Here is a 14,797-nt window from a genome sequence, read left to right on the forward strand (position 1 = left end):
AATTAGTACGATTAGGTAGAGGCAACAATATATGACACTGTAGTAAATCTGACATGAACATAATACGAAATTAACAGGTTTAAGTTTGCTATAAATAGTTATTGGTCAAAACAAATTGATCTAATAAGAAACGATTAATAAATAGATAAATCCATGAAATCACAATCAACCCATATAACACAAATAAATTATATTTTCTAATTTTATAAATGTTTAGTCATACATATATATATATATATATATTTTGAGAATATGTAATATTACTGTTAATATTTGACTACTTAATATCTCAAACTATTAAAATATTTTTTGTCAATATGTAATTTTATCTTATGAAAATTATGAAAATATTATATTTCTTATATATTATTGGTTTGAATGTTGATAACAAAATATTTTATCATGAATCTAATTATAATTTTGAATGATTTATATAGTTACCTTTGTATTATATATGAAATTATTTAAAAATATATATATGGATCAACTTAACTCATTTATATGAAACGGGTTATAAACAAGTTGAAGAGGATTGAATGGATCGTGACCAAGTTAACTTAATAAAAATTAATTACTAAACGGATTAATTAAGGAGGTCATATTGTTGCCCGTTATTTATATGGATTTAGTTAGGATTTCAGGATCTGATCCATTTAATTAAACATATTGTATTCCATTTGACTCATATAGTTTAATCCATTATTTATGTGTCGTGTTAACTCATTTAATTAAATAGATCATGTTCCATTTGACTCATAATTTAATACTCATGATTTAACACAGCACAAACACAATCCATAATTGGGTGTCTGCATGCTTTAATTTGCACCACGATATATTCGATCTAGTTGTCTGGCTACAATCCATCCCCAGAATGCAATAATTAAGTTCGCATTTCCATCAATTTCTGCTTAAAGACTTGAAGGTTTAATAGATTTATGCGTATTGATGTATTTTCATTTTCTTGGGGCACACATAATAAAAACCACATGCCCCTAAATATACTATATATATATATATAAATATATATTAAAATAAAAGATGTCACCTCAAAAGTAATGGCAGCGTACACGATGTTCTATTATTTGAATTGGTGTAGATTTAGAGAAATGTTAGATAGACCATCGGTCCTCAAGCATTTGCACTATTGGTGCATTTTTGTGTTTGGCTTGGACATTAAGAAATGTCTGAATTGGTTATTGTTTAAGGAAAAATAAAATAAAATTGCACCAATCGGTATATTTTAAATTTTATCGGTAGACCTATCGGTCTCAAACTCCATAAATTTATGTGTTTTCAAAGAGAAAAAAAAAGTACAAGAAATACAGAAAAGGGTGTTACCGCCGAAGTAATGGCGGAGGCATAATAGGATAGAACATTGAGGTACCTCATAACATTGCCGAACCCCATGAGTTATATCATATTCGGTGATCCATTAACGATTTGTACATAACCATTGAATTTTGAGGCACAACCTGCCCGACCAGAACTACAACTAGTTTTGGAAATCATGAAGATCTAAAATAATTTTTTGAGAATCACTTCTGCAATTATACCTGTTAATGTCTCAATCAAAACATATGCTCTTTTCATCTAATGCCTACATATATTCTTATAGCGTGGGAGCAAACATGTTTTTTTTTTGACTAAACCACAATCACCATTTTGAACAGTTGTTAGGATAAAGCCATTCACCAAAAACATTATATAAAAGGTAAAGGCAAAAGTCGAAAGACAATTTTTTAGCAAAGAGACATTTCCCCCTAAAAAAAAAGAAAAAAAAAAGAAAACTACCTAATAAAGTTCAGACAGGTCATCAGTACAACAAAAGAGGTTAATTCATATGGTACAAACAAACCCAATTGGATGGAAAAGGTCACAAAGACTAGACATATTCACTGTAGCTTGTCAGTTATAGAAACTGAAGGATTCCCCCAGTAGAAACATAATCTACTTTGAAGAATATGCACTGCGTGCCTCAAAAGTTCTGCGAGGGCCATTCCAAGTTTTCTGGCCCACTCCAATGAACACTCAGCATATCATCAATCATCATCCTTGTCTGTGTCATCACCAGCTTCTTCAGCATTTTCCTCAGCCTCCTCCCCTTCATCTTCCTCATCACTCATGTTGTTTATCACGTCTGTAATTATATCCTTTACCTCTGCTTTTCTATGCATTAAATCAACGCTAAAATGGGCCCCTAAAAATTACATGTACAAAGTCATCAGCCAAGTTAAGCTGAGAAGGATTAGGTAAAAAATAAAAGGAAGCCAGCATACCAAGTTGCCTGAGAATATCCGATAAAGTTGCCTGCATCATAAGGCATATGTATATTTTAGAATGACATGACAACTTCAACAACCAATCCATGTGAATGCCGGACAAAACTTCTACTTACAGTATTGAAGTCCACTTTCTTCACAATTTCAACAACTACAGCATGCATCTCCTCTCTACTGGGTTCTGCCTTTGCCTTCTTACTAGTTTTGCCTTTTCCTAGTTAGCGGAAAATTTTGAAAAAGAAAGGCGATATTTTCTGTTAATTACATAAGCTTTTTAATGCAAAAAGGAATGAAATTATTCAAAGGACACCAAGCCTTGATCTTGCACTAAAAGCATGACAGCTAAGTGATTTTTTAAATCAATTCTCATCAGCCATATAGCAATAATACAGCTATAAGACAGACACAATCACAACTAGCAATAAATGCAACAAAAAATTATATCCACTCACAGCAAGAGTTCCTTGGGATAAAAAGGAAAAGAAAAGATAATTGAGCAGAAGTTAACATTCAAGTTGGCGGGAGGCAACACACCTTGATCCTTAGTGGAGACCTTGGCCGGGGACTTGCTTGGATGTTTCTTTCTTGTATCTTTCTCTTTAATGTTCTTCGTGCTTTCCTTTTCGACCTTCTGTTTCTTAGATGTTGATCCCTTTGACTTCGAGAGTGATCCATCGGCATCATTAGCACCTCTTTTCACTGCTGAAGTAGATAGTTTTGGAGATTTTGCAGGAGATTTCACCCTTTTTGCAGGGGTAGCCTTTCTTACTGGTACGGGTTTTTGTGTCACTTTTTTCACTGAACCATCCTTCCGAACTTTTTTGGATGAACTTTTAGACATCTCCTTTTCTTTATCTTCCTCTTCATCAGATTTTGTTTCTTCATGATCACTTCCATCATCGGCCTCTGTATCATTGTCATCATCATCATGAGATTCATCGTTTCCATCAGAAGATTCAACTTTCTCATCAACCTCATCATCTTCCTCCTCTTTAGAAGGCTGCTTTTGCTTTCTTGCAACTTTAGATGTTTTTGGTTTCTAGGGGTAAAAATGGGAGAAAGAAAATGACAACACATGGAATGAGATGGACAGACATGCATACAGATAAGATACTCCATCAACAAGCAAAGGTTAACATAGAGAGAAAACTATATCAATCATCAATCACACTTGGTACTTCAGTGGAATATTCTCCATTATGAACACTTTATCCATGTGAATCTAGAAAATGTTTAAAGCTGGGCTGAATCATCAAGCAAAGTGCAACAAGCTGAATTAAAAACTACTTTTCTTTCCACTTTATCAGGACACCCTTTGTGGGAGTAGTATACTTATACCCATTATTGTAGATTTTAATGGCCTGGACTTTCATGAGTTCCTTTTTTCTCTTTCTTCCTCCTAGATAGGTGTTATCTCTTGTATACCCTCTGTGTACTCAGGCTATGCCTACTCTTATTATTAATATTTTAATCATTTACCTATAAAATATATATATCAAGCGTCAGGCAGAGAGTACGAATAGAATGTGCATACAAGTACAAGAAAGAGGGAGAGGAAACTAAATCAAAGGCCCACAGCATAATACTCACCTAAAAATATCAGTAAACTACACTAATCTTAAAAAATAAGGAAATTCACACTCATTTTATGTTGTTTCTACTCATTTACATCTTATCAGAAAATATCAAACAGAAATCCTGTCCCCATTTAACTGCAAATGAATGACAAGGGACCAAAATCACAGCAGATATGTAGCACATAGGCACATGAACAAGCATGTTTTATAGATCACGCTAGCACTATTAAGAGCAAAGGACACATCCTATTCATAGTTTGTTGGAATCAATCAAATTCATCCTACACCAACATAATGTATTTTGCTAGCAATTCCCACTCTTAAAAGCAAAACTAAAATCAGAAGGAAACGTGGGGCACATAAACATAACAAACATCTTATATTTTAAAACTTAACAATGAACTGAATACATGATTCAGAAAAGAATAACCCCTGGCAAACAGTATAGTTAAAGGATTCCTCCTTCTTCACTTGACCAAAGGTCCACACTCATCAACTAACGATTGGAACTTTAATTTGATTATAAAAGTGGCAGCATTGTCACCACATAAAAGTCTCAGTGGTAGACTTACAATCCCTAATCGAAATAGATATTGCTTTTATCAAAATTTAGATACATACAGGCCACAGCAAGCAGATATTATAAAAACAAGCAAAAATTGAAGCAAACAACAATGCACCAAGAAACTCCACTAGAAGGTCATGCATCGAGATGAAACAGCTAAAGAGTTTCTAGAGAGAACCTTGGATTGTGGTTCTGCAGCTTCTTCAGGGCTTGCAAGTTTGCTTGGTGTTACCTTTCTCCTACGCTTTTGACCTTTCTGAAGTTAATATAAGAAGTAAGCTCGATCAACTCTTATCCCAAAAACTTAACATCCACTAGTGCTCAATACTTACGAAAAGCAATGGCATAATACAAACCTGCTCCTTATCAGCAAGCAAAATGTCAGTTGTTGCATGTGGGGATTCCAAAAACTCTAATAACTTTGCAGAGAGCTCATCCTAGAATCACAGAGAAGCTGATAAATCGATAGGAAACTGACAAATTTAGGTACAAGAATACTTGCAGAAAAAATATGGGTACAATAACAAGTGCCATTCTATCACAACTACCTTCTTCACACCAGACCTATTTATTGGAATATTAAGCACATCACAGAAATCCATCAGCTTTTCCTTAATACACTTGTCAAGCTTCTCCTTTACCTTTACCCGCTGCTTTTCCTGCAGTAAACAAACGAGAAGCATAGATATACACTACATGCATGGATATACAAGAAGATTATACAGCGAAATAAGCAAGAGGATAATAATTAGAAATTAGCAAGAATGATAAATGACTGATGTAGGTATATAACATAAATACCTCATTCTCAGTCCACACATAGCCTGAAAACTGGCCTATATTTCTCTTTAAAATTTGTGCCTATACAAGAATGTCAACAATGAACATCTCAAAACAAAATCCAGTAACAACCATCAGATGAATTTCAAACACAAACAATTAAACCAAGAAACCATATGCATGGCTCACCTTAGCTTTCTTTCCAAAAAGTATTGTATGAAGTATTTGCAGGTTATCATCAGTTTTTCTCTTTGACAACTTGAAAGCCACTGAAACAGGTTATACCATCAAGCATCAGACAAGAAATATTGCAGGATGCTGTATCAAGTTGAATAGAAGTAAATAGCATGCCCAAAACATAGTAGTATGGGGACAATTAGAGCTGAAAACTTCTCCCTTTCAACATGAACATTCTTGAATGTGTGGGAAATTTTATGAAATTACAAAAATAAGGTTTCCAATAAGAAGCAAAAGTAAACAATATTAAAGACAAAACCCGCCTCCAAATTTATTCTTCTCCACATTTGCTTACTGAGCATCCTCAAATCTACTGAATTTTAATTATCCATAAATTTCCCATTGATGAAACAAATAATCATTCCTGTTCTCTAGTCTTTGTAACAAAACTAATATTCTAAAATCAATCAGACTATCAACATAGACAAATAAATGCCCTTTCTCAGTCATTTTAAACTCTTTCAAGAGGAAACCCCCAAAAAGAACATCTCTTTTTGAGCTTCACTTAAACTATTTGCAGTTTCACTCGTACTGAAAGATACATCCTCAATACAACACCGTAAGGATCCTCTTTTAGCCATTTTTTAAAGTCCATAACAGGACCCGTTCTTTTTCTGAGTATTAGGACCCCAATTCAAACAGACTGGTTACCAAGCATAGTGTGATATAAAAAGTAATAATACCAAATATATTCTACTTGGTGTTGTAAAGGACAAAACACACTAGATGAGAGGTGTCATTTAGCTAATTGATGATTCTAATCTATATTCACACCAAGGTTAAACATGTGTCAGCCTGTGTTAGTGCATCAAACTTTTCTGGCTGCAAAATTGGTTATGCAATCTTATTGATAAGAATTTCTTAAATTATGATGTATTATTGTTAGAAACAATTTTTTTTTTTCATTATAATTGGAAGGAAAATAGAAGAAAAAGAAAATAACTTGTTGAGCAATAGATGAGGAAGAAGAATAAGAAAACATATACAGATCTGTTTACATTATCGAACTGTAACAATTCAAGGTAAGAGTACAAACTCAATTTCCCTTGCCAATACAATTAATCTATACATTTATTATGAAAGGGAAAAAGAAGTATGATACCAGTGTTGGCAAAAGCACACTCAAGTGTAAAGTGTCAAGGAAAAAGCGCTTCCCTTACGGTACAAAACGCATTTAAAAACACATGCTTTTTGGTGCCTTTTCTAGTGAGATTAAAGCACAAAATACACACTTTTGTAGTTCTTTGATATATGTGTCAAAATATATAAAATCAGTTTTAACTATTACTATTTGTGTGGATCATTGGTTTAGATGAAGTAGTGAGGAAGAGGATGGAGGTTAGAAATGTTATGATGACAATGATAATTTTCCTATGCTTGAGATGATGATGATTATATAAACTAGGATCATATTGTACTAAAGCTATTGCTTATGTTAGCATAGAAGTCAATATCTATATTTCTTGCACTTTCTAGGTCATTTCTAGGTCATTGCCTTTTGGACTTATTCCGATTCAACCACGTTCTTTTATCAAATATCACAATTGTGTTTTTTTTTTTTTTTTTTTTAAAAGCACACGAGAATTACATAAAATGCTATCTTTAGTTATATAATTATTTGATCACTTGATCTTTATGTTCATTAATACTCTAAAATTCGAGTTAATAGGCTAAATATATTGCAATGCCTTTTCATGACCTTTTATTCTATTTTATGATTTTTTTCCTTTTTGATAATTAATGAGAGATTTTATTACAAGAGTAGACAAGCCCAAGTACACAGGAAGTATACTAGAGAAAATATCTACATACACTCAAGAAATTGAGAAAGGTAAGGGCCAGTCTGGATCCTCAACTCACTTCAACTCATCTCATCTAATCATTATAACTTTCCCAAATTTCAATACAAAATATAATAAATAATTCAACTTTTTCAAATTTCAAAATAATAATAATATTAAAAAATAATATTCTAACAATATTTTATTCAACTTTCAATTTTCGTCTCAATTCAACTCAATTCAGCTCGACATCCAAACACAGCTTAAAGATAGCATAAGAAGTTTGAATAAAGAGTTAAGATGACATGACATGAAAGTTGAATAAAATATTGTTAGATTTGAAAAAGTTGAATTGTTTATTATATTTTATGTGAGAGCTTCAAAAAATTGTAATGATGAGATGAGATGAATTGAGATGCTCTCATCAATCCAAGCAAGGCCTTGATGGTATTTTTGTTTTGAAATTTGAAAAAATTGAATTATTTTTTGTGTTTGTTTGAAAGTTTGAAAAAGTTATAATGATTAGATGAAAAAAGATAAAAATTTGAATGTTGAGAAAATATGAGATGGTTTCAAAGGTTTGTGAAACCAAACCAAGCCTAAAGCAAATCAAGAAAATCATCTTCATTCTATACAAGAGCCTTAGCCCACAACAACCTCAAAGCATTAAAGTAAAACTCTCTTAAGTTCTCCCATCAAGTTTTCTCTGCCTTCAAAACATCTCCCATTCCTCTCCCATCAAACGTCTTATGAATATTTATTATTATGCATTTTAAAAATGTGGGTTTATTGGAATCAAACGCGTACTTGCATTTGGGCTCTACATGGAGTGTGTGCTTAAGTGCACCTAGTGTTTTCACCAACAAGATTGCCTATAGTTTCACCAGTTAAAGGTCGCTATTATGACTATTTTCAATTTCAGGCTTCTTCAATACTCTATTTCCTGCCTATGCAAAGAATCAACTAATAGATTTGCATCAAATGATAGACACAAAGGTGAAGTGCTACTACATGTTAAAGTATTTCCCACAACTCAATCACACTTAGCACGATGAACTTAAGCTGCTAGGTAATCTCTTGCATACCAATGGTTAAAATGGGAAGCATACAAGGATTTGCACGTAAGATTACCCCATATTTCCATGTTTGTTTGCCGTTACACAATGCAATAGCATATTTTTCAATTTTATCAAATAAGAAATGAAATCCAACAAAAACAAGCCATGCTATTACTAACAAGATTTACAATTTTGGAATACCTATCATCTGCTATGCCCATGTTCGAAAAAAATTATGAGAGCAGCAGGCTTGAATCATATGCAATGGAATCAAACAAAAAAACATATAAATAACAACAAAGAAAAATAGAGAATGAAAACGGCTTATCAAAATTCTGCATCTTCTAGTAGTGCTGAAAATGTGTTATGCCAGTTTCCTAAGTGCTACCAAGACATCTGCATGAGTGTGTACCAGACAGCAAAAATGGGGAGTTGTCGCTAATCATCGTAAGGAACAAACTTTTCATTATTCAACTAATGTGGCAGTTAAATGGATGTGATGTGCAGGCATGCAAGGCATTGTCAACATTAAGTGAAATAATACAAATTCAGGTCCTAATCTAATCTCCAAATGTCTTAAAACTACAATTCTATAACGTTTCCATATCCAGCCAAGGATAAACTGCAAGTAGATGGACATCTATACAAAATTCGAAGACTTTGGAACAGGAAACACAGAACCAGTCAAAGTGAGTTCTTCCACAGTATTATTATAGTTCACTTTGTGCTGTACACCTTACAACCATAAACATCTTCAACAGAAAAAATGTGAATGTTAAAAAACTTAATCGCCCTAGCAAGAGCCTGTCTTAACAGTCGCACAATAAGCTCAACTAGTACCTTCTTTAGAACAAATAATCTAGCTACTTTCTTCAATTGTTTTACATCATGGTTGCATACTTATCTTTTAAGTGTAGTTTGGATAGTGAGATGAGATGAGATATTTTAAATAAAAGTTAAAAATTGAATAAAATATTGTTAGAATATCATTTTTTAATATTATTATTTTGATATTTGAAAAAATTAAATTGTTTATTATATTTTACCTAGGAATTTGAAAATTTGATGAGGATAGAATGAGATGAAACCAAGAAACTGATAATAAACAAAGCATTAAAAAGCCCTCTACACCGACTCACAAAATTTGCCAGGACATCAACCACTAACAACTAAAAAGCTCAAAACGCCAAGAAACTAACTTAAACATACCATTTGGAATATCTTTAAGCTGCGTACCGCGACCCTGCAATCCCAGAAGCTCAAATTACTCAAACCCAAAGAAGTGGAATATAAATATGACAACTTTATACTCCATACCTTCTCAATCGACAATCCTTTGCCCGCAGAAGACTTGGCAGACCTACTGGGCGAGGAGACGGAGAACCTCTCAACCGTTTTCCTCTCCCTGGTCGGCCTCTCACTCGCAGGGGTAACAGGCTCTTTGTTCTCCTCGTCAGCGGACTCCTGGCTCGGCTTCTTCTTCGGCTCGCTCAGGTCCTTCTTCGAGCTCCCTCTTCGACCTCCTCTCTTACCCTTCTTGCTGGGCTCACCTTTCTCCACCTCCTTACTCTCTGCGCCTCCAGCTTCAACATTTTTATCCTCAGGTTGTTCATCTTTGGCCTCTTTCTCGGGAAGTTCCGGATCTTCTTGCTCTTTCTTCGCTTCTCCCGCTTCTTCTTCTTTATCGTCTTCGTTACCTTGTTGTGCGTCGGGCTTGAGCTCTTCCTTGACTTCTAGCGCCGGAGCTTTTTCGCTGTCTTCGTGTGCAGGGGCTTGCTCGTTGTCTTCCTGCGCGGGAGCATGCTCGTTGTCTTCCTGAGCGGGAGTTTCCTCCTCGGGCTTCTTGTCCTCTAGGGTTTCGGAAGCCATGGAAAGGAATCAAATTAACAAGAGCAGAGAAAGTTAAAACCCTAGGGTTTTGAGGGTCTGGAAAAGAAAGAATCAGTGGTTATGAGGCTTTGGGAATTGGGAAAATTGGGGGAAAATGAAACTCAAATTTGGAAATTTTAGGGCAAAGCACCCGCGGGTGTTGGTTCAAAATTTGGTGCACAAATTTTGTGGGCGCGCTTCGCTTCTTCTTTTCTTTTTCATTTTTTATTTTTATTTTTAATCAGTTGCTGAGCTGTTTACTCTATCCCGTAACTGTCGTTTGTCCTGGACTGTCATTCATGCTCGGATCTACCTTCTACAACATTATATGTCCGAATGCGCATTTACAGTATTTTCTTATCACGTCATTTTTATTTTAAATTTAAAAACTTCGCTCATCGCAATTTTAGTCCATTAACTATTAGTCAGTTAACTATACATATTGCCAAGTGACAAATATGACACGTGTCAACAAATCAAAAGTGGATATATATTCCCAAATGACACGTCAATAACCTTTTTAAAAGAAATTAAAAAAAAATTTATTGATTTTAAAGTATTTTTAAAAAATTAATTAAATTCACAAATTAAAAAATAAAAACCGAAGAGAAGGCGAAACTTTCCTCTCCTTATCCCGACGAGGTGGCCTTGTAGCCTGCTGGCCACCATTCGAGGTAGCAATCGGCTTGAGCTGTCTTATAAGACAAAGGATTTTGTTACAGTAAAAATTACTTTATTAATCATTAAATAAATAAAAAAATCAATCGGTAGTAGGGGTGGCAATATGTCACACGACCTGTTAACCCAACACGAACACGATACGATAAAAGCGAGTTAGGATTTAGCCTTAATGGGTTCGGGTCAAAACGGGTTGACCCGTTAAGACACGATTGCTTAACGGGTTGATAACGGGTTAACCCGTTATGACACGTTAATAAAATTAAAATTAAAATTATACCCTTATATCTAAAAATAAAATTGTTAGAATTTCAATTTCAATATTTTTATTATTTAGATTGTAGTTTTGGACTTATAATTAGTTTTATAATTTTTATAAATATTGTAATTTTAATATTTATATAAAATTATGCTAAATTTATTCTAAGACTAGTGTTTTAGTTTTTAGCTTTTAATTTTTTAATTAACTTGATTTTATTAAATATTTAAAAATAAATATATTCTATTTAGGTTTTAGTTAAACTTATATTAATTTTTCCTGTTTTTGTAAAACTGATTGCTTTTAATTTTTTAGTAAGGAGGTTTTTATAATTTATCAGTTCAACATATTCTTTTTTAAAAAAATTAAATTTGAGTTAAACTGATTTTTTTATATCTTTTAAAGTTAGATGTTACATTTAAAATCTAAGTATTAAATTTGCAATTAACCTTAATTTAAATTTAGGAAAATATTAACTTGTAGCTTCCCTATAATTATTTTATAACTTTATAAGGAATAAATGATAATTTTGTAAAGCTAAGATTCTTTTTTAATGACGTGACATGATTATATTGATTGATTATAAAATAGATCGGAAAATAATTATAAGATTATCGTTATTATTAAATTTAGGTTTAGATTGTTTATCAATTTTACAATTTTTCAATTGAAAATCTAATGAGAATTAGGCCAAGAAAATGGAATGTAAGTTAAAACTGTGCGAAAAGCGAACCAAAATTCCAATGAGCTTTGTGTGCAAAAGGATGAAAATTCATTGACTTTTTGCCAAAAGGTGAAAACCCAATGATTCGGGGAATCTTATTGTTAGCATGAAAAAATACGAAACAGAACTCAAAGAAGAATAAAAAAAAAGCCAGCCAAATTGTAAGAACATCCAAGAAAAGTTCCCATGAGATTCTTTGGCAGTCGAAGAATGTAGGAATAATAGCTATATATCCCAAGGCCAAAGGCACTTGAACAAGTAAACAATAACAGAATCTTTTTATAAATAAATAAATATATATATATATATATATTTATATATATGCTACTGGCGATTTTAGGTGGTTGTGTATTGAATGTTCATTCATGACTTGTTCCCATTTGTGGTGCTCATTTGGAGACGAACACTTTTGAACTCCATGGTGTCCGCTCGGAGGCATGCACTTTGCCTTTCCAACATACTAGTTGAGGTGGCAAGCACTTTTGCCGACCTAGGTGGCGAGCTTCACGATCCTACATGTTGCTCATTTGGGTGGCAAATATTTTTGAAAAAACAGTAGTTCTACCCAACACTATATCTAGAGGGGGGGTGAATAGGTGTAATCTAATTTTTTATAACCTTTTAAAAATTAGACAAACAAGCAGTTAATAAATGAATCAAATAATACAAATAATCAACACATGATTTTGATCACGGAGTGGAAATTCATTTGAAAAATATCTTCAAAATCTAAAACCACTCCGGGTGTAAGACATCACCTCAAATCCACTATAGAAATTTTAGTTTATTACAACCAATTTAGAGACACTCACAAAACCTTTGTAGTAGCTAAACTTGGCTTGCAACACCACGATTGACCCACTCGATCTCTACACGCATGTAGTGTCGGAACTCCGACCTTCCTATAGCTTCCCACGAGAACCTCTCGATCTCTGCATCGACGGCAGCTCTGGACTCTTCCGGCCAACAAAAATGTCCACTTCAATGGACTCAAGTAAGAGTTGATTTTGAATGTGTTGTGGTGAAGAAATGTTTATCTAAGAGAATCAACCAAATGGGGGAGAGTTTGCTCTAAGAACTTCTTGGAGGCCCTTAGGGTTTTTGCTCTGATTCTCCACACTAAGAACAGAAGTTAACCTGTTCTATTTATAGTTCTCATCAAATGAGGCGCTTCAAAACCCTACATTATAAGAGATCTGAAACATTGGCTCGAGCGGAGTGTCGAGCGAAGGTCAAGCGAGACAATCTGCCTAAGTTCGCTAGAGCGACATGTCGAGCGAGTATCAAGCGGTCGACTCTGCCTGAGTTCGCTCGAGCTCAGTGTCGAGCGAGGGTCGAGCGACACACTTTGCCTGGGTTCGCTCGAGCGAGGGTTGAGCGGTTGAATCTGCCTAAGTTCGCTCGAGCTCAGTGTCGAGCGAGGTTCGAGCGGTTGAATCTGCCTGCGTTCGCTCGAGTTGTATGTCGAGCGAGGGTCGAGCGGTGCAATCTACCCAAGTTTGCTCGAGCGCTCCGTCGAGCGAGGGTCGAGCGAAGTCACTTTCTTTGACCAATCTTCAAGGCTTTCCGCAACAACACTTGTTACAACACTATTTTACACAAGTTTTCACAAGAATATGCCAATACGTTCATTTTTCCCTCAACAATCTCCACCTTTGGCATTTCTGTGACAAAACCTCTAACCTATACATATGACTTAATCCTAGCACACCCAACTAGATCCATATTCTTGAACATGTTGAAATATTTTTGCACACGTTTAGCAAACGGTTAAACATACCCATTCACATATGCACAAAAACATATTTGCAATTCTCAAATCATAATTCATGAACAGTCATGTCAAGCACAGGTTTTAGAAAAGAAATATTTCATTAAGCAACAAATCAGAAATTGAGTTCAAGAAACATTAGTCAAACAACAGCAGTTAACAAGAGATATAATTCAACAGACATAACCAAAAGCTGCTGTTCCCCAAAAAAAAATGTGTTAGTACAAGTAACACTCCACACTCCCCCTGAGTTAATACTACTATACTACTCCCCCTCAACAATATCTCCCCCTTTTTGTCACAAGAGGCCAAGGGTCTCAATCATCACCATCGGCATCCTCATCATCCTCATTGAGCTGCCTCTCGATGTCGTTAAAGCGTTGAGTCACAAGTTGCTGCAGGTTATCAACTTTCACATCAAGGCTGTCGAACCGGGCGTCAAGGCGGGCTAGATACTCAAGTACCTGCTGAAGACTGGGCTCCGACGAATCGGGGGCTGAGGAAGATGGCTGAGAGCTGGATGGGGCCGAGGTAGACGGCTGAGAACTAAATGGTCAGGAGCTCGAAGGCTGAGGGGAGGGAGCGGGAGGGTGCTCAACACGGAGAGGGTGTGGAGTTGTGTGGGCACGACTCAGCTGGATCGTCCTACGACCAATAGGAGCCTTAAGTGCAATTCTAGACTCCTGAGGATGTAAAGCAACAGACTGGGAGAGAGCCAGTCGGGTGATTAGACACGGTAAGGGCAAACCAGTCAGTGTTTTGGAGGACCGATACGCCTCAATAATAACCAGACACAAAAGACTTCCTAGATCAATGGAGACACCATTGATCAAGGCATACAGCAGAAGGGCACGGTCAAGACCCACATCACTATTATGACCAGTAGGATCTAAGTTCGTAAGAACAATCCTACTGAGAATGAGGTGATCAGGAGTAAAACAAGCAGTTGAAATAGGGGTTGTCCCTTCCCAACTACTAGGCCGACCACAAAGACAACTAGCAATGACTTGTGGACTGGGAGGAGATGTCTTTGAGTAGGGAAACTCGGGATAGGACACACGAGGGGCATTTAGCAGAGTCGCTATCATGCCCGGAGTTACTCAGAAAATAACGTTCCGGAGACTGACTTCAAACGAGTCATCAACAGACACGTCATGAATGTTTGAGTAAAACTCCCTAACCAACTCCACAGAAGGAGTGGGATGACCAGTGGTCA

At 35.2% G+C, this 14,797-nt stretch overlaps 1 protein-coding gene across 1 annotated transcript; it reads right to left on the reverse strand.

Annotated features, from left to right (window-relative positions):
- Positions 1-1,682: 1,682 nt before the first annotated feature.
- LOC122289699 (muscle M-line assembly protein unc-89-like) lies at positions 1,683-10,345 on the reverse strand. The gene is made up of 11 exons (XM_043096914.1): positions 9,598-10,345; positions 9,490-9,523; positions 5,394-5,473; positions 5,226-5,285; positions 4,973-5,083; positions 4,781-4,861; positions 4,603-4,680; positions 2,817-3,321; positions 2,399-2,496; positions 2,280-2,310; positions 1,683-2,200 (listed from the first exon to the last, which is right to left on the reverse strand). The coding sequence occupies exons 1-11, from the start codon at positions 10,147-10,149 to the stop codon at positions 2,043-2,045; spliced, it is 1,788 nt and encodes a 595-aa protein (XP_042952848.1). The 5' UTR covers positions 10,150-10,345; the 3' UTR covers positions 1,683-2,042.
- Between the last annotated feature and the right edge of the window lie 4,452 nt (positions 10,346-14,797).

This window comes from Carya illinoinensis, chromosome 12, assembly GCF_018687715.1.
Source record: "Carya illinoinensis cultivar Pawnee chromosome 12, C.illinoinensisPawnee_v1, whole genome shotgun sequence".
In the NCBI taxonomy this organism is placed as follows: domain Eukaryota; kingdom Viridiplantae; phylum Streptophyta; class Magnoliopsida; order Fagales; family Juglandaceae; genus Carya; species Carya illinoinensis.